Source organism: Platalea leucorodia (genome assembly GCF_965183815.1).
Source record: "Platalea leucorodia genome assembly, chromosome: 13".
Taxonomy (NCBI): Eukaryota; Metazoa; Chordata; class Aves; order Pelecaniformes; family Threskiornithidae; genus Platalea; species Platalea leucorodia.
Genome location: NC_138835.1, coordinates 235,481 through 263,329, shown reverse-complemented (window position 1 = coordinate 263,329; position 27,849 = coordinate 235,481). Strand labels below are relative to the sequence as shown.

General features: G+C 52.1%; 1 protein-coding gene across 1 annotated transcript in view; it reads right to left on the bottom strand.

Moving 5' to 3' along the window:
- Positions 1 to 27,849, bottom strand: part of LOC309597193 (rho GTPase-activating protein 39-like) — a 46,795-nt gene that overhangs the window by 7,466 nt on the left and 11,480 nt on the right. The window contains exons 2-5 of the mRNA XM_082326347.1: positions 18,831 to 19,229; positions 9,391 to 10,699; positions 4,858 to 5,404; positions 3,449 to 3,538 (exon numbers count right to left, since the gene is read on the bottom strand). Of these exons, the coding sequence (XP_082182473.1) occupies positions 3,449 to 3,538; positions 4,858 to 5,404; positions 9,391 to 10,699; positions 18,831 to 19,229 (2,345 nt within the window). The remainder of the gene's footprint in view (positions 1 to 3,448; positions 3,539 to 4,857; positions 5,405 to 9,390; positions 10,700 to 18,830; positions 19,230 to 27,849) is intronic.

Here is a 27,849-nt window from a genome sequence, read left to right as displayed (position 1 = left end):
AAAGCCAATGAGCTGCTTTGTGATGCTTTGCTATTTCAGGTTACAGCTTCTGTTGTTAAAATGTGCAAACACACCCTGATGCAAAGTGTCATCTGCTTCTCGAAGAAGGGAATGGGAAAAAGACTGGACTGTGTCTCTGCATCACAACAATTACATGGGAGGCAGCACATTCAAAACTAATAATAGGAAATGTTTTTTCACACTGTAATTAGACCATGAAACCCATAATCACCATAAGAGTTTAACAAGGTTTGCAGAGGAACTGGTTGCCTTGAAGAGCCTGCATGGCTGACGCGGGGGCAGCAGCCGGACACGTTTGCTTGAAGCCTGTTTTGTACTTTCCCAGAAAGCTCCTCGATCCTGGGAGAAGCGTAGAACCTACATCCTGAACTTTCTGCAGTGAGGTGTCCTGTTCCCAACGACGACCAAACTGCAACCTCTGACCCAAAGGGGACTGTCAGGGCGATGCATGGAACCCACTGAATTTCAAGCAAATAAACCAGAAACTAAGCTTGCCCTGCACACAAGGGGCTGGACCCGTTACTGCCCACGGACCTGAATCGCCAAAAAAGCAGAGCGCGCCCTTAGGAATGGGGTGACCGGTGCTCTGCCACAGCAGGCACAGAATGAATGACTCCCGCAGGGGCTCACACCTTAAACGCGCAGTGTGCAGCCTCCCTGCTACGTAGCAGAAGTCATCCGCCCTGACGCAAGCGCTCCTGGCTCCCAGGGCACATGCAGAGGGAGACGGGCAAAGGAGATGTGGAGAGGCCGGGAGGCAAGCAGTGAGCTGGAGAGGGAAACGCGAGGCAGTGGAGCAGAATTTAGCTTTAGCCTCCACTCTTCCGACCTGACTCGACCATCTGGCTGCTTTTAAAATGCTCAGCTAGAGACTGGCTCCTGGCATTTCACTCAGCACACGCTCAGTTCTCCTAACAAGCAGACCACGTACTCCCCTCTGCTTCTCAGCTCACACCCGGGCAGCTTTGCCTGCATGGGCTGGAAAGGGCTAATACTGAAGGCAATTCCACTTCCCTGAGCACATCATGAATCTGAAATCCAAGTTGATCTGTTATTTCCTGTGGTACCACAGTAGCCCTGGGAGCTTGGGAACAGAAGACTACTAACAACCCACACAGTGAAAAATAGTTTGCAAAGGAAAATATTTTTCCATGTGCTGGCTTAGAAATACACGCAAGGAGCTTCTCTAAGAACCTCTCCTTTTATAACAAGTTAAAATCCAAGCAGGGTACACGCAGGAACATACCTTCTGGAACAGACTTGAATGCTCTCCTGCCAAAAAATGTCTTAAAAAATGCAGCAAACAACGTGGATTCAGAACCCGGCCATGGGACACGTATTTTAGCACAGTAGAAGCTGTTGTCTTGGTATTTCTCCGATCTACTGCAGCTTCTCACAGACCTCAGCCTGGCACAGTCAGAGCAGGCTCTCAGACCGAGGCCCCCTCTCGCCACGCAGAGGGGTAGGTGCCTCCTGAACCGCTCAGCTGGGCTTTGCGCCGGCACTGCTCTCCTGGCTTTGATCTGCCCAGGGACCTCCATTTTATGGCAGTGGTTTAGCCCCTCTTCCTCACACCACCAGTGCATACTTCTGCATTCCAGCAATGCTCCTCCATCACCATTCCCTACGTGGGAAATGCCGTGCTTCGTCAGCCCAAAGGGCTATACGAGTCAGCAGCCTGCATCTGCCACCAGGAGGATAAGAAACAGATACAGGATGTCTGAAAAATGAGTATTCCCCTGCGAAAATCTCCCGGTTAACGGCAGGTGGGAGATACCCTGAGGCAGTGTTGCACCTGGACCATTAACCATCAACTGACAGACCTCCCTTCTTTGAATTTGTCCCATTTCTTCCTAAACCTGTTCATGCTCCTAACCTGCACAACACCCTGCTTTGCCGACTCTTAATGATTTAATTTTGTGCTTTAGGAGAGCGTGCTCTTAAGCCTGCTGCCCAACAACAAAACCAGGCAGTTTACAATTCTGCTACAATAAACAATGGGAAATTGTCTTCCTCTCGCTTTCCCCAGGTGACCTGCAATGCTTCATTCTGGAAACTTTATAAAGCTATCCTGACATGCCTTTTTCATAACATTTCACATATATGTGTGTATCTATATATAAATATATATATATAAAAATATATTTTTTATTTTAAATTTATTTTTTATTTTTAGGTAAAAACTACCTCTACCTTCCTAAGCACAACTCCAGCACACGCAACACAGACAAGCAATTGCACAGAGCAGCCTGCTCAGCCCACAGACAGAGCACGCCCTGCACAGAGCAATCTCCGGGGAGTTGTCCAATAAAGATATCAAAGTCCCTCTAAGCACAAGCAAAATGACTTTTTGAAGGCTCAGAATGGGCTGAACTCTCCTGGGCCTGAATAGGAAAGGAAAAAGACATATTCCTACCAGAAATATAACCCCTCTGTGTAATTTCAGGTCTCTGCTCTGAATCCCACTGGAGACAGAGAAGTGATAGATGCTCTTACTGCAGGGGCTGCGACCAAGGGGCCTCCTCAGCCACTTCCCAGGCTTGCAGCTGCCTCGGGGGAGCAGTGACACAGGGAAGCCGCCGCAGGAGAGAGAGGCTGTGGTGTTTGTGTTTCACACGCCTGCCTGCTGGCGTCAGGTAGGGCTCAGCAATGCAGGAAGGTGGACTCCAGCTCTCCCAGATTAAAAAGGCCAAGGCCACATGATATAAAGTGCTGCCTGATATGAATTCACAGGGTTGGTTCAAGTTTCCTGAAAGCAATATTAAAAAAAAGAATAGAATGGACTTTGTCTAGCAAGACTTTAGCCAGATAAAGTAGTATCCTGCAGCCAGCAGTTAAAACCTGAGGCTGGAGGACTACGTGAGCTCTTGTTCACTTGGCAGAGACACTATTGCAAGCCCTGGACGGCAGAGTCCAGGAAGTGTGGACAATGGGAAGCCAATGCTGGAGAGAAAAAGGCAGTGTTCTTTGCCAGATATCTGTCCTCTCTGAAGGTCCTCAGGTTGGGTGGTGGTTTAAAAAATCCATTACTACAATTGAGACAGGGTCTTTTTAACACACTGGCTCTTACAGCTTTTAGCACTGGAATGTGGCATAGGACACTCCGTGGCATACGCAGACCAGTTGAATTACAGCCCCAGGTCTGCATCCAAATTAAAATCCCTTTTCTCACACACCTGTGAGTGAAAAGGGTTTCCCCCTGCTGCCACACTGCTACCCATCCCACATGCTGCCCAGCTGCCACCCACACTGCTGATCCATGCTCTGGTCAAACCTCTCACACCGGCCACCTGCAGTGAAGTTTCCCAAATCTAAGTCTATGCACTTAAAGAAATGGTCTGATTTTCAGTGCAGCTCAGCATCCCCGCCTGTCTGACGTCAGTGCAGTCCTCCCTCTCAGCTCCCTGCATACTGTGCCTCCCTTTACCTTCATCCTCGGTGTTTTGTTTCCTCTTTTTCCTGGATTTTGAGTTCTTCTTGTTTTTCAGATCCACAAGCTCCTTGATGCGCTGGGCAACTGAAAATTCAAAAGAGGCTCTGGATTAATAATGTGGAATGATAAAATACCAAAGCCCAGAACTGCCAGCCTAACTCCAGCATGAGGAGGTCTGCTCAGGGAAAGGTCCTGTACCACAGTCAGCTCCAAACACACCTGAGTGAGGGGCTCAGAACATCACTCAACTTCTCCAAACGGCCAAACAATTGAGAAGGGGCTCCAGGCAGCAAGCTTATACCTAAATAAACGTACTGCCTAAATAGCAGCAGAAGGAACAACCCACTCAAATAGTTCAGCTTACTCCTCCTTGCTGCCTGGACCCTGGTGCTGGCAGGGTGATTTTTCACTCTGGGCCAAGCGTAGCTGGAGGGAATGGTTTTGGGGAGAAGTGACAAGGGCCTGGGATCCTCATGAAAACTCAAACCAGTGCTGTGCATCCAGCAGTTCAGTGAAGGAACCCCACGTTAAGGCTACAAGCATGAAACCAGAAGGCAAAGGTTGGCATTGCACCGCTGCTGCCCCTAGGACCCACCTCCACCGCCGCGCTCACTCGCAGGGGCAGAGAGGGGCTGGGGCAGAACTTCCACACCTGCCCTGGAGATCTGTGGGGGCTTTAACCTGCGTTTGAAGCCCCAAGTGGAAATAGGTGCTCTGGTTTCTCACCTGAGACTGCACAAGACACAGTAAACACTGCTGAAATAGTGACAAATCAGCCAATAAATACTCTACAGGCTGGCACTTGGCTTTTTTTTTTTTTTTTTTGTACAGGATGCTATAGCAATTTAAAATTGGGGTAATAACTGAATATATGCTGGGCTGGTCCCCAAGGCTTCTGAAAGACAGATAAATCGCATCTATTCACAACAAAAGACAGCATCCTTCAGGATCTCCACCTATTTGCCAAGCTGAGGCCTGTTTGTGATGTTTGGAATGGCTCCCTTAAAAAAATGCTGTATTAACATTCATCTGGGTTTTTTTGCCTGCTTTAAGGAACTTTGAAGTAAATCATGTCTTCAGAGAACCCAGAGAAACTGCCCTTGGCAGGTCCAAATCAGCTCTTTTCAGTGCTGATCTTGCCATGCTGATCGGTGAGATGAGCACAGTCTAGGGCTGGCATTTCTTTGCCAGACACAAGTGAGAATTGCAGGGAGATGAGCCCGTGGCAGCTTCATCCTGCCAAGGAAGGATGAACTGCCCAGCACATGGTGCTCTCACTGACGGAACCCACAGCACTGGCTGGTGACCACCTGTTCTTTTTAAAAAAACAGACAGCCCTGAATAAGTGGCACAACCCACCAGAATGCTGCTGGGGGCAGAGTGGGTGTGCTTGAGGCACTTACTGTTTTCATCACTGTCAAGGTGGCGATAAATGTAACCTTCCAGATAAGACTGAAATTTGGGTGATGGGGAAAAAAAGGCCAGACTGATGGCCATCAGTTCCCAGCCCCATGCCAGACTTCGGTAGCACGTATTATCTGTTGTCTGCCGGATCAGTTGTATGTAGAGCTCATCCCGTAAACCTTGCATGCTCCAGCACTTGGTGACTGTGACCAACGCCACGTGATTCCGATCCATGCGAGTCTGACGATCTCCCATGTAGCTCTGCACCAGTTTGAACATCTCACACGCCTCTTTTTTGATGGTGCGGTTGCTAGTGATAAGCATTGGCTTTTTGATAGAGCCACCGTTCCAGGACAGCATGTTGGAGATGGAGATCCTTCGGCGGAAGATGCCCTGTGTGTGCATGTTCAGGTTTTTAGAAGCCCAGTCTGCCATGCTGCTCTGAGAGATGGGCTTCCGTAGAGTATTGTAAGGGAAATGATACCCTACAGAGCTGCCAGACTGGCCGCTGCTCTCCTGCTTGGTGTCCAACTCTATTGTCCCAGGCTGCAATGGAGAACAGACGTGTTAAAAGCAGCTCAGATGACTCCTTATCCTGCTAGGAAAATTATGAACAGTGAGTCATGAAGCTACCAGCAACTGCAAAGTAGTGAATCTGTCCAAATCATGATTTTGTGCAGAATCGGTGGCTGACATCTGTAGTTCTGCAAGAGCCTGGCTGGCACAGCTGCACACTGATGCTGTCCCCAAGGGAAGCGCTGGGACATGGAGTAACAGGGCTGATTGTCCAAATTGTCCCAGAGCTCCAGGGGACAGCCCAAGCAGGAGCTGGGCTGACTCCCAGAACAGCAGTACAGCTCTGTGGCACCAAGCACCCACCAAGGAGCCAAGTTTCTCCCCAGTCCTCACCTCTCAGTTCCTGTGGAGCCACAGGAGCCCAGGAGGTGGGTGGGGAACACCAGGAGGCGGCAGAGACTAGACAGCCACAGCACTATTTGTACTGTTTCCTTCTCACCTTTACCCTTTGTGGCCCCTACAATCCCATAGCTGGTTCCTGCCTTTACTATTTTTCCAAGTTCCAGAAAAAAAAAAAAACCCAAACCAAACCAAACAAACCAACCACAAAACGAAATCAACATGGCTGGTGACCACGAGGAGCTGCCGAGCTTTGGGCAGCCTGTGCCTGCACAACCTCTGCATTGAGGCATTCAAAACATGTGAAACACGTATCTCAATTCCACCACAACCCTCCTGATGGAAATACCGGCCAGACACACAAACGGGACAGGAGAAGCTAAGAGAGGAACAGTAGAGCACGGGCACAGCCATTTTGATGGCAAGGCTGTCACGCAGGTAGGATAAATCGTGTTTGAGTTGAAGTGAAGGAGACCAGATATCTGCGTCAGTCAACTTCCACCACCAATGGAGCTGGCTCTCACCGTACCCTACAGACACACCACGACCTCCTGCTGAACAGGCCCTGGTCCTCAGCATCTGTGGGGAAGATACAGGCTGTGGCTACAGATCCAGCGCTTCTGAGAGTACCGCTGCACAGGACTCGGGAACGTCTCTATGATGGGCTCCCCACCATGTTTTCCTATCCAAGACAGGCATAACCTTCCCCAAATTAAATCAGAATTGTTCACAAGTACTGGGTTGTTTTTTCTTCTTAGAGAACTAGGGACAGCTGCTCCCAACCTGCAGTCTACAGTGATCGAACTCATTTGCTCCAGGGACAAGTTCACTGATCACAAGTTCACAGAGATAAGCAGCACAGACAAAGACCTTCCTGCCTCCCAGACTTTGTATGCAGTTTTTACAGGCAGCCCTTGTCCATCCTTCTTCCCCAGCAATTGCTACGGATAACTACATAATTAGAGATTTGCTAGTACTGATCCCAAGAAAATGATGTATAATAACTACTTGTGAGAATAAGACACTTATTTTGCCCATCCAGAATTCTCTGTTCTGGATGGAAGTGGCAGCCTGGAACACATATTGAACTCAAACACCCAACAAGTTGTTTTAGGAAACAGACTTCTTTGTTAGAATTGAAATTCCCACATACAGCAACTAAGAGCTAAACAGCCCACACTTCGCTCTGCGTTCTCCAAGATCTCCAGCAAGTAGGAAAAAGCCAAACACGATAATCTTGAGGGTTTTGGTTTTTAAAGGAAGACAAAGAAACAAAAATCCTGTAAATTTTGTTTTTGCAGTGGAAAAAGTGAAATAAAATATGCATTTTCCTTCCTTGCAGATCACCTTTAACTTGTGTGCCACACTCTATTCCGGTCCTGGCCTACAGTCAATCCCAAAGTACATGTTAGCTCTTAAACGCTTAGAGCAAGTCAGTGTTTTCTTCTTAGTAAGGAGGAACTACTGAACTCACAACAGAGGCTTGTGTGGTCCAACCCTTCCCTGTCTTACAGCAAACGTGTACCTACATGCGGATGTCGGGATTAGCACACATCACACACTACCTCTTATTGCCAGCCTGGGGCACAATCATTTCTCCTGCTTTTCTACTTCATTTTGGGTTTTTATCCCTTGAGTTGCCCATCTACCTCCTCACTCTCTCTGAATTCACTTAACACCCTGCCTAAAAAACCCTGCCTGCAGTTCTTCCCTCCCATCTCCATCCTCAGTTGCTTTCAATCCACCTCCCCTGCCCGGGGTTGGTTTCCATCCTACCACCCCAATTGCTCCTTCAGCATGTTACTTCTGAGGATCCACCTCCTCATACCCTCTAAAGGTTCAACAGGCCGTTGGTTCTCTCCTCTTCTCTCTCTAGAGTTTATCTCTTAAATCTCGTTCACACAACTACCCAGCTATTATTTTTGTGCTGACAGTACGCATCCACCTCTGCTCAGCCTGTCCTAGAACGCACCCAGACCCACCCTCCTTGGATAATGAATTTCCTCGTCTCCCGATTCTCCTCTCCATCACACAGGCCCAGTACAGGACATCACTGGTGACTCAAGCCATACACTGCCATTTTCAGGTGAGGCAGAGATTTCGCAGCCATATTCTCTGCCACCTCCTCCCCTCTTTACTTGGACTCTTATATCTCAGAGTATTCCTGTAAATAGAGTATTTATTTATTGACTCATTGCCTTTACCACAACATCCATCTCCTTACATCTTCCACTGTATTCTCCTTCTCCATCCTACCACGTGAATTATTTTTCTTCGTTTTCAAGGCTATGCACAGCCTATCCCCAACCCACCATCTTCTGTGCATAATCAAGATATCAAGTCTCAGCTCTCCCTGTCGATGCAATGAGGTGCAACACATCCTGAAGACCAGATAGCAGTCTTCCAACAAATCTAAAGAGGCTGTGAAATGAAATTGCTGAACTATTAACTGTAACATGCGAGTCGTGTAAACTCAAACTGGCCCCGTGCCTGAAAAATGGAAAACACGGGAACATGACATCAGTTTTAAAAAGGGTTTCAGGTGAAAGCATGGCACTATCGATGAGAAATTACAATAAAGAGGAGAACACACACATGTAAATCTGATACAGCTGGGAGGTATCAGCCTGGCTTTTAGAGAAAAGTTACACCTCACAAGACTACTGGAGCAATCTGAAATGGTCAAGGAGCTTTGCCAAGTTTCTTCATGAAAGGTCATGGACTAGTAAACAGGAGAAAAGACAGAACAGAGGGTTAAAATAAATAGTCACTTTCCACGCTGGAGGATTGTTATCAGCTGTGCCTCACAGAAGAGATGCAGAGACTCAGGGTGTTCAGCAGGAGTGAAATAATTGGAAGAGTAAGCAAAGAGAAAAAGGACAAAATGTTCACAGGATATAAAATTACCTACGTAGAAGCTAAATCTGAACTAAAACCATGAAGCAGGAGGTCCCTTCAAATCCAAATAGGAGAAAAGATGGCAAACTAAATTTTGCAGAAGTGCTGTGTTATAGCGAAAAGCTACTCCAGTTGTGCAGGCACACTAACGGGCTTTAAAACAGCTATTTCCAACAAGAAGATGCTAGAGTCACTGTCACCAGTTTTCTGAATATTTCCATTCAATGCTCAGGAACGATCAGAAGGGAGAACAGAATACAAGGAACTATTAGAAAAAGAAGAGAGAGAAAAAAAGAGAAAAGGCTGCCACGTGGCCATACAAATCCCGACGCCTGCGTCTTGTATCCCACCAGTTCTGGCCATCCCAGTGCAGAAAGGACATGGGAGGGCAAGGGCTACCAAAAAAGACACGAGCGCCAGTAAAATGATCAGGCAGTAGATTCACCCAAATAACACAGCAGAGCTACCCGCAGCACTGAGGGGTTGCTGGACACGAGCCCCTCCACAATTCCCCCTCCTCTCACGCCACTGGCCTGAAATGGGGTCTTCACCTGCAAAGCTGTGAAGCTTTGTGACCTGTTTGCTATTCTGCAGGCACAGACATGTTCTGCCTGCAGCACATCCACTAAACCCACCCAGGAGCAGACCAGGTACTTGGCTCTGCACCATGACAGTCCAGCAAAGGCATGCGATTTAACCTGGTGTAGATGGAGAGGTACCTGGGAGGAGCGGTGTGTAGCATCTGATGAAGCCAAACTTGTCTGGCTGGTCACATTCTTTTCTAAAGAATCTATTTTCTCAAAAGTCCTCTTCTGCCTCACTGTGTCCTGTGGAGCAGCCACATCGTTGGGAAAGCTGCCCCTGCTCTCCAGGCTCTGTCTATACAGAGACCTATTACTAGCTGAGACGTCATCCCTTGAGCTCCGGCTGATGCATTTTTTCAAGTGGTCGGACTGAAATCTGACTTTGCTGCTCTCTGCCGGGATGCCACTCTCCAGACTTTCAGCATCGAGGCTGGCTTTGCTTCCCCTGCAAGCTGCTGACCTGCCCACCACAGCACGCATCTCAGCAATCAGCTTATCATTCAAAGCTGTGAGCTCACTGCTGCTGCCCACAGAGCCAGGTCTTCCTTGACCTGTCCCTTGCCTCCTTCCTTTCCTTTTTCTCAAGCTTGGAGAAGGACCAGTCGAATAACCAGAATCCTGATGGCTTATACCCGTTGGGTACTCTTGAGTTTGCAGGCTGTTCTGCCGACTGTGGTGGGCTTCCATGTTCTTGAGGACGTTGGCTTCCAAGATCCTCCAAGACTGCTTGAAGCTGTCCTTTGAAGTAAGCTGACCAGGCAGTTTAGTAGAGGCATCTGCTGTTGCAGCAGAAGAGTGGGAGAGTTTGGAAGACTGGTCAATGTTGACCATGTGTTTTATATATTCTCTGCCAGCTGGGCTGTATTCAGTGGAAGAAGGATTTCTTGCATGCTTCTTTGCAGCTTGCTGCTGTTGCATACCTGGATGCTGTAATAATTTGGTTGGTTGCAGCTGCTTTTTTAAGCTATTGCTTGGCGACCTTGGTGGAGACATCCCACTCATACTGACGCTTTCAGTGTCCATATCTACTGGTGGCTCATCATAAATCGGAGACTCTAAAGATGGCTCATCATATATAGGTGCAGGGGAAGCATACTTGGGGGATGCAGGCTGGGGGGTTCCTGTCTGGCTCCTTGAAGGTGTTTGAGAAGTTGGACCATTCATCAGCACTAGGCAAAACCCACCGTTCTCCATCTTTTTGATCTGCATAGACTGCTTTGTTTCTCCTGCAGGCATTTGCTTTGTGGCTCCAGGGCTCTGGGACGCGGATTGAGTCTGAGCATATGTGGCTGGTTTTGGAAGAGATTTTTGGCTGTTAGCCTCTGGAACACTCTGCAGCTGAAGCGAACTGTTTGAAGAACTCTGTATCTGCCTCAAGCTGTTCACTTTGACCAACATGGCTGCTTTCGTGCCTGGCAGAGGCTGCCAGTGGGTAGGAGTCTCCCTAAAGGAAGAAAGATACAAATACAGGGAATTATTTAAGAATTATATTAACTGAAGTGTCCTCTACTTCTACCCAAATACCAGATTGTTAGTCTCAAAGCGCCTGGAGATTCCCCAGTCAGTTATATCAGTTCCTCATTGTTTTTTCTTGGAGATCCCCCTTCCCAAAACAGAAAGACATTGTTGTTACGCACATGACAAATTCCTGAGTCATGAACAGTAGACGAGATGCAACAAGTTCATCATACTATAACATGTCTGGTATCAGCAGCACCGAGATAGGAGATGACCTATGCTTCCCAAGGCTCATTAGCTAGCACGGCACCCAGAACGACCAGCTGAAGACCAGTAGGCTATTCTGGATCACTCAAGCAATGAGTTGGAAAGTAATCCCAAGTGTCTGTCTTTGGATTGTCAAACTATGATGACATTCCTGCCAGACCACATTACTTTTTTGATCTAAGTTTCCAAATGCATGTTTATTTTGCAGAAAAACCTATGAGGTGTATGGGAGGTGTACAGGGGCAGGTGCCTGTGTCTCACAGGATGTGTGTTACACTCCCACACAGCCCACCAAGTCTCTGTGTAGAGCATCCTCCCAGTCTGATCCAGATGCCCTCAGATCTGGTTCCCTTGGCCAAACCTACTGGCTCTGCTCATCTCTCATGGCTGTGAAATCGTCCTCTGCTGGGAGCATCCTCTGACCTCTGGTGGTACTCAGGATCCACCACAACCCAACATGCCCACTGCAACATCCCAGTCCCAAAGGTGCATTTTGCAGTGTAATAACAACCTGCTGTAAGGATGCAGCTATAGCCAGTCTGTATTTTTGAGCTCTGAGGAAAAAGGAATGGAAAGGCTGTTAAACCAGCCTGAGCTCCCAGGGCTTCAAAGGCACCACTGTCCCCAGGAAGGTCCCCTTGAACCTGGCCCTATTTTGTGCCCTCCCTCCATGTATCCGCTACCAGCCGGCACTGGGTAAGACCTAAGGGCGTGCTGTGCATGGCCTGTCTGTGACAGGAGATGTTTCCATAACACCTTCACAGCCATTTTGCTATTTGAACCTTAACACTTGTTCCCCATCCCACGCTGCTGACCTGTCCTGCATGGCCCCTGCACTGGCAGACAGACCCACCTCCACCGCATGACCAGAGCTGCCTCTCAGTGATGCTATTCCCTGCTTGTGCCTTCCCCGCCAAGCCCCAAGATATCCAAACATCCCAACCCTCTTCTGCTCTGCTCCTGCTTTCCAGAGACCTTTCACCTGCGAGGTCCCAGACTCCTCCTTCAGTGCGGCCTCCTTGGGGGTGCTCTGCCTGTCCTCCCCGCTGTGGCTCTCCCACCAGCAGGGTGCATCTACACAGACCCTGCTCTCCCCACAGCAGCAGCCCCACATCACTGTGAATGCCCTGTTTCACCTGCTCCCCCCTGGTTACCTGCCCCACATCCTCTGCCCCACACCCAATATCCCACATCCACTCCCACTCACTCCCCTCCTAAGGGGGTGGCGTGCCCCTTCCCCATCCACCGCTTACCATATTTTTGGCAAAACATGCTCTCCAATGGCACTGCGTCTCTGTGAATCCCACCTTGGCACAGTGGCACTGGGAGAGGCATGGGTGAGGCCGGCGCTGCCCTGCCGCAGGCGCAGCGGCTGGCTCCTGGCCAGGGTCCAAAGGCTCCCGCCGCCCTTCAGCTGCCCCGTGCTGCACAACTGCTTTTGCAGGGCCTGGCTCCTTCCCCGTGACAGACACACAACTGCCTTGTGCAACTACCTAGGTGACCAGAAAGGGTTTGAGAAAGGGCTGCCATCCTCTGCTTCCCATCCTGGGGTCCCTCTTGATCTGGGGACCTCTCCCAGCATCTCCCACTAAGGCACACAGGGCTTTATTTTAAGGGAGCTCCCAACACTACTTCAAGATGGAGATGCCAGCACTGCGAGGAAGGACTGTCCGCCAGCCACCGCCTCCCGCTCACAGCGTCACAGCTCAGACCTGACCCGAGCCCTGTCCCAAGAGTGGCTGCTTGGGAAACACCAAGGGATTTGGGATTGGCCTCCCTCCACCTACCAAAGCTGCCATCAAGCAAAGCCCCTGGCTCTCCCACTCCTGTTTTGCCATCAGTGGCTTGTCCTCTGCATGCCTCTTCCCAGAGGCGCAATGCCTGGAGCTGGGGGGTGACCACCAGGGGTGCCAAGCAAGGACACAGGCAGGGAACAGCCAGCAGTAATGGCAGGATGGGGGTGGCATTTGCGAGGATATGCAGCCCTGCAACCCACCAGGCATCCCTCCCTGGAGGCCGTAGGGACTGCTCCTCGCACCAGTGCGTCCCTCCTTCACGCAGTCAAAGCCCTGATCCCAAGCACAGGTGCTGCTGAAGACCCGGCTGTTCCTCGAAGAGCTCCTGGACTAACAGGAAGAACCAGAGCAGCAACATTGGGTAGAATTTTAAATGAGCGTTTCTGACACACCTCTGTCTACCCCTCCGCGGGGCTGTAGCAGCAGCTCATTTCATGGCAGGGAAGTCAGACTGGCAAAGAGCTGTGTCAAGGACAAGCATGACAGAGCCACTCATGGGTTCCTGACTCAGCGGGCAGGCCAGGATTGATTGCTTGGGAGTGATTTTAACTCAACGCTACGGCCAGATCAGCATCACATCTGGACCAGCACTATCCAGCTGTTGCGTCCCAGGGAGTCAAGCCGCAGCCCTGCAGCCCCTGAGCTGAAGGCATGTCCCCCTGCCTTGAGAGACCCCCAGCTGTAGCAGGGTTGGAAAATAACCCTGTGCTCTGAAGGAAGGTGCTGGACCCCACATCCCATGAGCCACCTCCCGAGGTTATTCCTCTCCCTAACCTACAACATTGCACCTCCAGCCAGCTCCACGCACAGCTGAACCACGCACTCAGCCAAGGATTGGCAAACCCACCTCCGTCAGGCATGGCACGACCAGACTCGTCCCCCGGCGCAGGCTCAGTGTGCGCTGGTACCACCTGGCATCGGCAGGCCCACCAGTGCCTGCCACTCCAGCGTTCACCAAACCCCTGCCGATCTGGAGTGGCAGGAACTCAGCCTGAAGCTCTGCCGCCTCCTTGCTCAGCTCTGGGCTGCAGCAAGGAGCCTCTCCCTGCCTGCACAGCAGGCAGAGGCACCGCCTCCTGCCCAATCAGTCATATCAGTGCCTGTCCCGATTCGCACCCATGTGGCAGTGCTGGGCAGGTCCAGATCTGTCCCTGCTCGGGTGCAGGGCTGGGTGTCTGAGCAGTGCCACCGGCCCGACCTCCGGAGACGGGCTCCCACCCCAGCATGATATTATGATTTTTGGGTCCTGTGGGACCCCAGCTGGCAACAACCTCCCCCACTGCATCTATGAAAAAGAGCAGAGCCCAGATTTTGGCCCTCAGATGAGCAATGAGGGATTTGATCCGGAAAAGAAAAGGGGGTGCTGTGCTCATGGCCACCCCCAGAGGACAAGCTGCCTACCTGTGACCTGGCCCCAGCCAGAGAGCGATGGGTGCCCCAAAGCACAACGGCTCCTCGCTGCCCCGAGTCACTTCACTGGGCAGGAGGAAGGTGTCCCACACCTCGGCCCTGCCCGCGACCAGAGGATGGGGTGGGGCCTTGGCACGGGCTCGGCCACACAGGTGGGATGTGGCAGGGAGCGGCAAGAGCTCCGCACCGTGCTCCATGGATGCCCTGAGACCAGCCGGCAGAACAGCAGGGCAGATTAGACAGATGGCCATAGCAAGGCAATGAGCCAAGGGGTTCCGCCGTGAGCAGCGAGTCTCCCCACAGCAGGTTTTTGGCACTCACAGTCTGCACCCCAACAGGCAACGGGGTCGGAGAAATAGGCTCTGCTGCCTCTGCAGACTCATGTTCCTTCCTTCAGGCTGAGGGGCTAAGCTCGCATTGGGACCCAGCCCACCCTGGACCACTTCAGACCAACTGCCGCAAAGCCCTGGAGCCAGCAGAGCCCAGCAGCACTCAGGCAGCTCTCAGGGGACGACAGCACTGGGACCTTTTGCACAACAGCCACGCAGGGCAGCCGAGCAGGGTGGGCGGCAAAGGTGCAGTCAGAGGTGGGAGACAAGCAAGGCCACTGTGCCACTGCTCCTCCCCAGCTGCGACTGGGGATGTGAGGACTGGTTCAGGTACCCAACATTTGCCAGGGGTTCCTCAGTACCTGCTGGGTATTGGTACCTCCCCGGGGTGCCCCCCTGCCCGCTGCGTGCCCACGGGCACTCCTACTTCAAGGACAGGGTATTGCACCCAGAAGCTTTGCATTCAGGGCTGGCATGGGACTCTGGCACTGCCGCGGCAGTGTCCTTGCATGGCTTTGCCAGGATATCCAAGGGGGTCTCACAGGGCCAGAGAAGACATTGTGCCCTCCAGTGTCACTGAGGGCAGAGGGAGCCAAGCTCCAGCCTGACCACAGCCACCATGTTCCCCCTGATCAGGAGGTTTGTAAGTGAACATGATGGAGGAGTGAAACCCCTAAACGCGTGCCATATCCCATTTTGCCTGTCAGTCCCATCCTGGACAAAACGTGCCGTCTCCAGCTTCCCCAGCTGCCGGATATCAGAGGAAAGAGGCATCACTGCAGATAAGACAAGGCTTTTTTGAGAGGACCATTTCCACAGCCATGAACGATCTCCTGGGGCCACGTCTGGATACAGCTTCCCTCAGCCCCATCCCCAGGCTGCTGAAAAGACCGAGAAGAGGAGAAAGGGGACTTCCTGACTTCCCAGCATGGAAAGAGCTTCAGCCTTGTCCTTCTGAGCAGTGAAAGCCCTGATGGAAAGCAAAGCCAGTGGTGGAGAAACGTCCCAACGCAGCCTCTTGGCCGTGCTCTTCAGCCACCAGCAGAAGAGACCCTGCCGAGTCCCCCGAGACGGTTCCTTCGAGGAATGCTTTCAAGTAGCTCCAATATAAACACTGCAGCCCAGTGCTGGCTTTCCCAGCCCGCACCCAGCTCCAGCAGGCCCAGCAGCTCTTCCCAGGCTCCAGAACTCCATTGTCTGCTCTTCCCTCCCAGAAGCCTGCAGAAAAGGCCCCGCATCTCAGCTCTGCCCTTTCCAGGCGTTGTTTTCCTGGTGCTTTGACAGAGGCGAATGAACAGGGATATTTGTATTTCAGCGGCACTGCTGCCACTGCCTCTGGTGCCCACGCTGGAGGCACGGATGGAGACCCCGTGGAGGCGACCCACCCAAGCCCAGGTCTGCATGGCCCCGAGGAGAGCTCTGCAGACACGCGCAAAGCGCATTGTGTTTGTGCACCCTGCCCCAAGGCCAGTGGCATAAGAAGGAAACAAGCCTGTATTAGCAATCCTGATGGTGTTTCTTGCCCAATTATAAAGACCTTAATATTGGCATTACTTAACACTGCGCCTTGAGAGATGTAAGGCACAAGAGAGGAAGGGTGGGAAAACCCAATCTGCTAAAAGAAAAAAAACCCTCAACCACAAAGTATTACTGAAAAAAGGATAAAATCCCTTCCCCCAGCTCTCTGTGGCATGTGCTTGCAGGAGGCCCCTCTTGGGGACCATGCTAGTCTCTTCTGGCATCTCCATCTATCATGGGATGATGAACGTGAAGGGAAGAAAAACAAATCTTTTGTGCTGCTGTTAGATACAAAAGCGAAACCATCTTGGGCACAGGTATCTATAAAGATGTCAAATGCTACTAGCAGCACTCAACGTATTCACCCTCTGTTTATACAGCTGTATTCCTGCCGAGGGAAGGAAGAGGACACACTTACATTTGTCTTTGGAGAACAAACACAGACAAAAGACCTGAAAAGCTTGGTGTGCTTTTGCTGCTACTAGACCAGATGTCCCAGTAAGGGCATTAGATCCCACCTGGGAACGCTTGCTTTGGGCTCAGCTCTTTGCTCACCATTTTACGAGCTAGCAAAAGGCAAGAAATCTCTCCTTGGGTGTCATACTCAGGTAAGGAAATTGTTCTCTGCACCATAACCAGACATGCAACCCCTGCTCACAAACAGGAGTGACAACACATGACGGATGTGCAAGGAAACAGTGCTCAATCTCCTGCTTCCAAGAAAGCAACTTCCACAGGCAAATGCTGTCAGCTTATTGGTGTGAGGATCTGGAAGAGCCTCGCACGTCCAAGCAGCCTGCTAGCTCCCAAGCAAGCTGCTACTCACACCCTTCCCAGTGCTTGCGCTTCAATAGAGTTTATTGCAGGCTCAAAGTGCCCCCAGGTTGCTGCAAAAACTTGGGCTTGGGATGGAGTGAGGGAGGACCCCTTCCCACTCCCCTTCCTTGCAGAAGAACCAGTAGTGATGCCTGAGATGCTGCCTGGCACCAGGCTGGCTGGCAAGGAAAGGTAAAGTAAACCCCTGCCCACGTTGCATCATTCCCCTTCCTCCTATATGAGGGGGCCTGTGTGGGGTCCTCCCTGCCAAGAGAGCTGGAGAGCAGAGGGACGGGTCAGAGCTGGCATCACTTATCCCTCGACGCGCAGTCATTCCCTGGACTGAGGCAGAGGAGGCCACGTTCTCCTCCTGAGAGCCTGAGTCAGAAATATTTTGGACCCCGTGAAGCTCAGGATATTTAATGCCCTGTGCAAGGCTCTTGCACTCGCTCCTCTGGAAACACATAGTTTGTCAGCTCCCGTCCCAGCTGCCCCAGAGCGCCAGGCTGCAGAGGGACAAGGAGGGGAAGCCGGTCAGCTCATGGCAAATCCCACGTGCCTATGGCTCACCTGTGGTCACTGGGGGGGAACTGGAGGGAACTGGGAGCTACTGGGGTTCAGCTTAAGGTATTTCTCACTGTTCGGGTTTCTCCTGGCAGGGCAGGGATCTGAAGTTGTATGGCTCTGAAGCTCAGAGGGGCTGCTCGTGGAGCAGGAGGCACTGGAAGCATTGCAGGCACCAGTAAAGCTCTGCGCTCTTTCTGGTGCACTTTATGTGCATCACCAGCATCTCCCAGTCACACAGATCTGAAGTGAATACAGTAGCATCTCACAGGGGGCAGCAGACAAGTGATAAGCCTCAGTTTAGGGCACTCTAGAGCATATATTTTCCAGAATCACCATCCTACATGGTTTTAATCATCCTGGCTTTCTTCTTCTCTCCCCACCACCAGCACATACACAGAGATGCAACCTCAATCCAAAAGCCAAGCTGCTAAAGTAGCCTGGCTTGCTGCATTGCCCAGAAGTGGGGACAAGGAGCACTGGCATAGATGGCAGGAGAGCCAGGCTCACCCAAGCTCTGCTCTAGCCCTTGGGTGAGCCACTTCTCCTCAGCATGTCTAGCTCTGCTTGCTGCACAGCCTCCCCAGCTGTTGGTACCACATTCCCCAGGGCAGGATGATGCCCAGACGGGGCAGGATGGAGCAGGGCAGCCCTGGGCAGTGCCCCAGGTGGAGGGGCTGTCCCCACAGAGACTGGGGGGGTGGGAGGGGTGAGGGGTGCTTTTGTGCAGCTGAAGCTGGCAAAGTTTCAATACACCCCCCCACACCCCTGGCCCGATTGTTGTCAGACTGGTTTGAGTGTAAGAAAATCTCTTAGCCAAACAAAATAGCATCCCGTTATTGTTCTTTCATTTCAGGCTTGATGCGAGCAAATAACCGTGCCCAGCAGCTCTGTCCCTGCAGCCCCACCTCCCACCCTGGCCAAAGCTGCAAGCACACGTAAGCAGCTGAGCAAGGGGGGAGGGAAAGAGCCAGAGCAGCCAGGCTCACCTGCACCCTGCAGCAGCCTAAGCCCTTGCACAGCAGCTCAGCCATCCCAGCAAACTCCGCCATGAGTATCTGACAGAGCTCTTTTCACTGTGTGACACTCCTGCCTGTCCCTTCTTGTTCTGTTTAGCACAAAGGGCTCTAGAGTGATGATTATCTTTTGACGTGTGTTTTTACGGTGCCCCACACAAATAAGGCCTGGCCCAGACTGGGGACGTTCAAGTGGTACCACAGTGCTGAAAGCGGACAGCTGTAGTCCAGGAAGAGGAGGGCACGTGGCGGTGACTGCTGGCCTGGCAGCACTTTGCCCCACCACTGCACCCTCTTGGGGCAGCACAGCTTCCCAGCCTGTTTGCCAGGCAGCCACTGCCTGCCTGGCAACTGAAGCCACCCATTAGTTACGAAACAGAGAAGGCTAAAGCTCTCCCTACCTGCCAGGGTCTTTCCTCCTCTCCGCAGTGCAGTCACCCTTGCCCTTCCCCATCTCCTGCAGGAGGGCCATTTGGACAGGGGTGCTTCTGCCATCGCTGCTGGTGCTGCCCCGGTGCTGCCGGCTGCGGCAGTCGGGCTGGGAGCTGTGCTTCATGGCCTGGAGCTGCGCCAAGGGCACGATGTCGCAGCCTTGGGGCCGGTGCCACACCGTCTGCTGCGTGATGGCATTGTAGTAGTAGAAGCGGTTGTTGTTCTGGTCGAAGAGCTCCCACCACTGCTTCTGGTCTGACTGGCGCACCTTCAGGTTGGGAGGGGGCTCCCAGCCACACTCGCCGGTGGTCAGGTTGACATACATCCGCTCCTGGGAGCGGGGCTCGATGATCTCCACCCAGTCCGAGCTGCAGGGACATGAGAGCCGGGTTAGTCTGGGCCAGAGGCTCGAGGCAAATGGGTTGTCTGGGAGTCCTACAGAGCTGCTGCCACCGGGCCTGGCAGCCGTGCTGCAGATCAAAGCATTGCTTGGGGCCATTCAGTGATCTAACAAGCTCAGTAGAAGACAAAGGGAAGGGTTTGAGATGAGGCTGAGCCAAATCAGCAGCTCCCTGGCACAGGGAAGGGGAGGTCAGCCCCCACCCAGCCCCAATGTCCCAGCCTGGGACAAGTGGCACGGGGCAGGTGAGCACCATCTGCTGATGATCTGATAAGTCACATCAAGGGCTGGCACGATTGCAGGAGTGCCGGCACCTGGCGAGATGCACCCCTGGCTCCTGACAATGCAGGCAGCCTGCTCATGTGAGTGCCTGCCTCCAGGGCCCACATGCTGTGGGGCTGGAGGGGACCTCTGGGTCACCCAGTCCCTGCTCAAAGCCCACACCTACTTGCCCAAAAGATAAATGCAGGGAGTGACTGGTGGACGAGACCGTCTCCATCACAAGCTCTTCCCCTCCTCCCCTGGCTGATGGGACAAAGCCCTTAGTGGCCCTTTGCATGTAAGGTGACACAAAGAACAGGCACAGCCTGCCACTGATCCATAACCCCAGAGGAGCCCCTCCAGCCCAGGGCTCAGCGAGAGAGCAACGCGGGCAATGCTGTAGGGTTGGTTTTGAGGCAGATCAGCATAACAGTTTTGTGCCAACAGAGGTGTCGGGCTGCACAGTCCTCATGCATGGCACGTCAGCCTTTAACACCGACCCACCTAACCCAAAAAGCTGGCCCAGGTGAGAGCAGAGGAGCTCAGCAAAGCCAATGCCTCCACAGTACTGCAGCCAAAACCATTCTGGCTGGCCCAGGTAAACAGAAGAAGGAGGTGCAAACCCCAGCAAGGTCTCCTCCCGTGCAGGAGAGATGCTGCCACTAATGTGATCCCACCCCTGGCAGCATGCCTGAGTGTTCAGCTGAAAACAGAGATAACCTACACGTTCCCCCCAGCTCCTCCTCGCATCCCCCAAGTCCTGGCCCTCCAGACTCCTCCTCCGCCCTGTGTCAGTGGAGGCTGCAGGAAGGAGGTCCTATTTAACCCAAGTTACTTTCATTATTAATAAAAGGCATGTGAAAAGGACAGGTCCAGGGATACACTTGAAACCTGCTCCTGCCCAGTGTCTCGGGGGCTCGCCCTGGCAAGGGCATGACAGCAGGAGCCATTCCCAGAGGAGCAGCTGGAGAAGGAAGATCCCATTGCATCCCTCTTGCACAATCTCCGCTGCTGGCATGTGGCTCCTCAGAGGGGTCTGGGTTGATGGTGGCAGCACTGCAGTGTCCGAAATGGCAGCCTGGACTCCCAGTGCCTTGCTGGCACAGTTGCGGGAGAGGAGGTGTTTGCTGGCAGGGCAGTGCAGCCCTCAGCTCTGCCTCGGCCTTCTGGGGAAGGTCAGTGTGTCCCCTCCCACCTGGCAAGTCTGGGAAGGGATTTAATTGCACATCACGCCTCCCCACTAGGAAAACCGTGGGTGTATTCAATGCTGAGCAGTCTCGCATGCACCCCTAAAAAGTAGGCTGCTCCTTGACTCTTCAAGGATGCAAAATTGATAGGTACAATGTCAGTTAAACCCAAAATAAACCTGAACTGCCTCTGAAAAGGTGCAATTCTCCCCGCCATGACATCTACCATGCAATGCTGACCTCCATGAGCCTCACGGAGAGCGGATGTTCAGGCTACCACAGAGAGGCTGGCTGGGGAAGCTGATCTGGGTAAAAGCCACTTTTTTGTGGCATAGGTCCATTTTCAGCCAGATCAGCTCACCTGGCGCAGGCTATTACCACCACGACCATTCACACTGGTCCAGCAAGCAGCTGGGAGCAGAGCACACCACCTTTCCCCATGGCACAGATTCCTGCAGGGCTCCCACCACTGCCAGAGCAGGGCAGGGCAGGGCACTGCCGAGAGCATGCCTGAGTGTGTATCCCACTTGGAAAACCTTATGTCCAGAAAACATCTGGTTTATCGTTTGGTATTTTTTGGTCAAAACTAGATCAGTTCCCCTATTTGATTGAAGGTGCAATACAAACAGCTGTACCAGCACCCCAAGCCATGGCTCAGGGTGGGAATCACAAAGCCAGCCCGATTATTTCCATGCAGTTGCAATGTCAAACCATAGGCACAGGAACAAATATCAGCAAGTCCCTGCTGTTATCAAGGGCATTGTCAACTGCAAAGAGGTGTCATCTATAAACAGGCCATAAAAGGGGAAAACGAGGGCAGCAGCAGAGCCCAGCAGTGCTGGGAGGAGAGCAAGATTAGCAGGTCCACAGAGACAGCAGGAAAGAAGCACAGTAGGACAAGGAACTGGCAAAGAGGGTCTGAGATACAGCTCAGAGGGGACACAAGAGGAGCAGTGACCTCTGAGAGCACCACAACTCTTCACAAGAAGGACAAGCAGTCAATAGGAAAAGGGGCACAGGGGACTGAAAACAGGACTTAGACCCAGGTGGCACACTGGCAGCTTCAGGTGGGGAGAAGCTGCTGCTGGTGCTGGAAGGTGGGAGCTTCACCCAAAGGTAGGGGGGCAGAGCACACTGCCCTCGGGAGGGGAAGGGCAGGGGAGGAGGACAGCAGGCCTTGGAAGGGCTGGAAGAGGAAAGCAGGTGGGGCGGGACCCCCCCAGGCGACACAGAAATGCACACACGGATGAGCTTGAGAGAGAGATAGGAGGTAGTTACGGAGTATGTGCTTGTCAAGGGGAAAAAAACCAAAAAACCAGCAAGACCCAGCTGAGCAACCAAGACACAGTTGAATGATCAACCTTTTTAACTTTCAAGAGCACACTTGTTTTGATCTGTTTTGCCAGCAACTGGATTAGCAAAGTGCTGAAACACCAACTGCTCTACCAGTGCTGTTGCTCCTCAGGAGAGACGAGAGGTCAGCTATTTTCTGTTAAGTACAAGCTGTTGAAAATAACAAATTCTTCTCATGGCACTTAGCCACAACCAAACGCGTGTTGCTAACTATAGTCTTCCGTTTTAACAAGCTGACATTTATCTTTGCGTGCAAAGACACATAAGTGGATGACTTGGGTTGGTGACCTCTTTGCTCCCCTAAAATTGAGGGGCTGAGGATGACTGAGGTGGAGTTTATTCAGGGAAAAAATCTGCACAGAACACACTGAAATACCAAAGTTTGGTACAATCACATTCATATGTAAAGAAAGAAAAGGAAAAGCAAGGAGCACATTCCTGGAGCAGGGCCAGCCAAGGGCTGCCACACAAGCCTTGAACATAACATCAGGAACTCTGGAAATATGTGATAAACCCAGGATTGCAGAGAGATAAGGCCATAACTGGGACATAAAAAAAAAATTAATTCCAACTCCCCTTCACAGGGTTAAAGAGGTAGTTTCCTGGGAATGGTCTGAATAACGCTTTTCCCCATCCTCTCAGCTCCAAGCGCTGGGAAACGCAGCAGCCATGGAGCGTGCACCCACTCCTGCCAGCACAGCGGTGCCTGGTCACACCAGCAGGATCAGAGGTGCTTTCAGTCCATCTCATCTCTTGGGACTCAGCGTCCCCAGGTGCAGGACTTCCCTGCAGGCCCAGTTTGCAAACCCAGACCAAACCCCATCACAGCCCAAGCGTGGCGACACACAGCCTGTCGGCATCACAGCAGTGCCAGGGAACTAACCCAGTCACCAGAGCCTGCAACACGGAATAATTTCAACAAAATCCCCACTTGCTTCCAAAAACAAACCCACATTTCCAGTGTGCATCCTCCTGTATCACCGGAGAGATTTCAGGAGTTTCCTCTGTGTCCTGAGCAACCACACAAACACTTTTGACACCGCGTAGCTTGTAAATAGGCCACAGCTCCAGCCGCTCACCCCGAGTCGTCTGAGACCCACTTGACTGCAAAGGCACTTGCCTCGGCACACTGATTTTTTGGATGGCAGGGCCATGGCAGGGGGCCGGGTCCCCAAGCAGCGAGGTGCCGCATGGTGGGATGGTGCACTAGGTGCGCAAAAAGCAGGAGGAAGCGTAGGGCTTTTTGTGCACAATTGCATCTCACATGGGCAGACAGGTTTGTTCCCACCTGAAGGCTTAGCCCTCATAGGCCAGCAGCTTGTTTTTTTATGAAGTGTTGTATAGACAGAGCAGGTAAGAGGCCAAGCTGCTGCGCTCTGTCCTGCCAGCCTCTACGACAGAGGTGATTGACATCTGCAAACTTTGCTCCTTCAAAAACAGCTTGGGTCCCTCCTGCCTGCCACCTCTGCCTGGCAAAGCCTGGGAATTAAAAATAATCATTCTTAAAAAAGGGTATTTCGGCCTGAAAGACCATCCTGCTAGCATCTCTTGATTGGATCTTCTCACAAAGACTATAAATGTTAGCATGAGTCCAGGAAAGAATAAAATGGTTTTAACTAAAGAGAAGGGAGCAGGACTAGAAATGGAAGGGACCAGATACAGGAGAAGAGTCACTTGCAGGAAGAACTGAGAAACCCCAAGAAGCTGAACAGCCACTATTCCACATGAGAACTGGTTTTCTTGCCACTGTCACCCAAGTGACACCGCAGCCCGGGCAGCCGAGCACGGTCCCTGGACACTGGAAGTTCTTCACAAGGCCATCCAAACATAAGGATAGTAGATGTTTTTTCCACTGGAGCTGTTAGCTTGAGACCAGCGTGACGTGACCACCCAGCCCTCTGCATGAAGCCTTCTCTCCAGTCATTACCTGTGCATGCTGCTCAGCACCAACTCGAGGAGACATTTACCTGCTGAGGGCAAGAGAGCCCCAAGGAAAGCCACAGGGAAACCCCTGCCTCAGGGAGCTTCACACCAGGCTGCGAGCAAACCCCTCTACGTGGCTGCAAGGGGAGCTCTTACACCCTGATCCCCCATTTCACTTCCATGTCCTGTGATTTTTGGACTTCCCATGCTCCAAGCCGAGATCCCACCTCCTTCCCCCACTTCCCTTCTTCAGGATGAGCCCTGCAGAGAGCTGGGGCAGTACTAAGCCCTTCTTGGCCAAACATGACTGCATACCAAGTGGGATTTTTGAAGACTAATGCTCTCAAAGAGAGCCTGCAGCATGCTCAAAGATGGCCCCAAGACAAATAAAAGCAATGGGAAATTAAGCTCTTCCTCCAGGAAACAGTGTATGCTCTCGTGTTTAGTATCACAGAAGGACAGCCACACTCTGAGGACAGGGGACCCTCCTGGATAGCAGAAGACTGAAGAACTTGAGGGGCCATAGGCCAACATGACCTTTATGAGCGTTAATGCTTCCCTTTACACCATCTCCAAACCTTGCATGGACAAGGTGTTGCTACCAAACCCTGCATGGGGCAGCCACCTTGCTGTGTCCCTTGCATGAAGAGCTGCAGTTCTTTGCCTACGGCTCCAAGCCAGGGCTGCTGAAGCCTCTGCAAAGCCCCAGGAGGAGGTGAGGCCCCAGGACTGGGCAGATCCCATCATCAGAGGTCATCTAACTGATGATGTGTCAAGGTCAAGACTAAGTGCCTATGAAGTCGTTCTCCTTGAGGACAAGGAACGAAGAGTTTAGCCATCGGGCACACACACAGATTAAAGTACAACTCTCAGAGACTGGTCACACTGTGGCACTGGCCAGAGGCAGGGATGCGTGCGTGTGATCCAGGGCTCCTTGCTGCAACAAGCGGCTGGGGTGCTGGGGACAGGCATCTGAAATGACCTGTCCTACAGAGACAGGGAGTTCAGAGCCTCCTTGGTTTGCTGCTAACGGAGCGTAGGAGGAGGGGCCCATGACAAGGAGCAGGAACAGCCTTATGGAGAATGAAGCTATGTTTACAACCCCAAGTGCTCCAAAGGGAGGCCCCAGCAGCAGACCAAGGCAAAGCAGTTAAGGAACAGGGAGCGGGTACCATCCCAGAGGCACCGAAGCTGCTGCCAATTGCTGCTCCTCTGCAGGTCCAGGCTCTTGGCTGGCTGCAGAGCAGCCCAGGCTGTGCTCAAGCACCCCAACGTCAGCACAGCTTTTTTTTTTTTTTTTTTAAGAGGATTGTGCTTGCCCCTTCACCTTCTGCAAGCCACCCCAGCAAAGTCACCCCAGCACACTGGGTGGGTTGCCAGACAGACTCCCCTCAGAAAAACTTTGCTCAGTGCAGATGCTGAGCAATGAAGTGCAACCCCCGGGTGGCTCCAAGTCACTCAGATTTGCACATCAAAGCCAGGACAAGGCTGTAAAGCTCATCTGTGTCCTGGAGCTGCAGAGGGCCTCAGAAAAGGTCTCTAGCACCAGCTCCTTGCGGCAATGCTCCACCAGCTGACTCAGTCAATTTAGGCTTTATTCACTGCCTTCTCTCAGCCAAGTCCAGAAAAGCTGCAATTTAGATCTTAGGGGAAAAAAAAAAAAAAAAAAAGTAGTACTCAAAACAACACACCCCCCCATATATATATATATGAACTTATTTTGAATACACATGCATCCTTCTAACAAAAATTATAGAGGAACTAAAATAAACATAATATCAGCCTGTTCCTAAAACTCTCCTGCTTCCGAAAATAAGCATTGTGCAAACAAACCAACCTCTGCTTCACAGGAGACAGACCAGACTGTGAAAATATAGAACAAATGGCTGCAATTGCTCAAAGCCTGAGCACGTATGCTCAGCTCCAGCAAGAGCAGAACGGGGACAGCCCTTTGAAAGCAGAGCCCAGCCTGGCAATGCATTACAAAGAGGAGAACAGAGCACAGTACCATGACTTGGGCGGCTTAGAGGTAGGAGAGAGCCTGGAAAAGGTCCTATCACGCAAAGCATGTCATTACTTTGGTGTTTTTAATTAAACAAAACCAAAAACCAAATAACCAAAGCCCCAAGCCTTCTGCTAAGTGGTATTTTCATAGACAGGTCAGATGAGAAACTTGGTGGCCTTCCGGTTGCTCAGACTCTGCTGGTTCTTGCTTGTTCCCTGGCTGTTCCCAAACTTTCCCCCAGCCCTCATGCCAGCACTGCCAGCTCCCATCTTGCTGCTGTGAGTCTCCTGATTCACCCTGGCTCCAGAGCAGAACTGAGGGCAATGGGGCAGCTCGTGCCTCGGGAGCGGGTCAGGGCAGCGCCAAAGTTAACAGCAGATTCCTCCAAAATCCTGTCTCAGAGAGAAAGAAGTAAGAGACAAGGATTTTCAAGACACAGCTGAGATTTCCTGGGGTCTCCACAAGAGGAGAAATATCCTTGTTTTCACAGCTTTAGGACAGAGCATAAAGCACTGCTGGGTGGGCACTAACAGAGCAGGAGGACCCTCAGGTACCGGAGATGTAGGCACAGTTGCCAGGGGACTGCACAGACCAACACTAAAGGAAATTACACCTGAGGGCAGGAGGAGAAGTAAAATTCACTCCCATTTAAAAAAATCCTGACGATACAGACTGGGCATAGCTCTGCCTGTGCCTGCACAGCCGGGGTAAGCACAGGCTCTTGCCACAGCTCCTCTGTTGGAGGCACAGAGCAGGGCTGGCTGCTATGCCTGGGGAAAGGACCTGCTGCTCCCTTGGAGACCAAGGGCCTCTTCCTTCTCTCTGTCCCCAAATTGTCGGTGAGGGTGAACACCTCGGACTGCATCATGGCCAGAGACCAGCTGTGGCCACTGCAGCCTGGGCAGAAGGTGAAAGACGTAAGATGTCAAAAAGCATTCAGCATCAAAAAGGCTACAGGTGCTTCCCTCTGCTCTTTGTAAGGGTCCCCAAAGCCGGCCAGGGACATGGATCCGGCCGGATAGCCTCTCCTGTGTATCTGTCCCAGCCAACCCAGGGGTTTTACGTGACTGGGGAACAAAATCCCTTGTAGAGATTGAGCCCCAGGCCACAACAGAGCAGCGAGCCAGTTTCCTTGGGCTACAGGATCCACCTGGACAACCTGTCCAGACCTCAAGCTGCCGCCACGGCATCCCCTGGATCTCTCCTGCCACCACGGCTGGAGTTACTCGTTTTTGCACGTCAGAGCACTGCCCAAACCCCCAATCCTTAAGAAGCCTCCATAAAGCTCTGCTTTGCCCCAGACGCAGTGGCACCTCCTAAGCTCATTGAAGGCTTCAGCAGAGCCATTCTTCCTTTTAAGGGCTGAGCATTTGGGAGTTTCAGGAGGAGGGCGGGGAAAGTACTGGCAGTTTTCATCCTCTCTCCCCTTCCAAAATGTGCCGCATAGATCCACAGCCCCGTCCAAATCCCAGCTGCTGGAGGGGAGGCAGCTGCAGGGGAGGCTTGGTGCCAGCCGGACAGTCCCTGCCCAGAGGGCACGGGGTGCCCTGGAGGGGAGCTGAGACCTGGTGCAGCTCAGTGCTGTCCTACCACCTGCACAGCCATGGGCTGCATCAATCCCAGGACACACAGTCAGGTCCGTTGCCACCAGGACTCAGAGCAATATCAGCGGCACCATGCTCTGATGGTGACTGCATCTTGCCTCGACATGCGCGTAACAAGACTTTGTCCCCAACAAACCAGATTTACATGGGAAAACCTCAATTTTAGCAACACCCTAGAAAGGGAACACTTCACAGCTGCTTAGGTGAAGGCATTACAGGACAACCTGTGAGTTCAGCAACAACTGACCACCACGA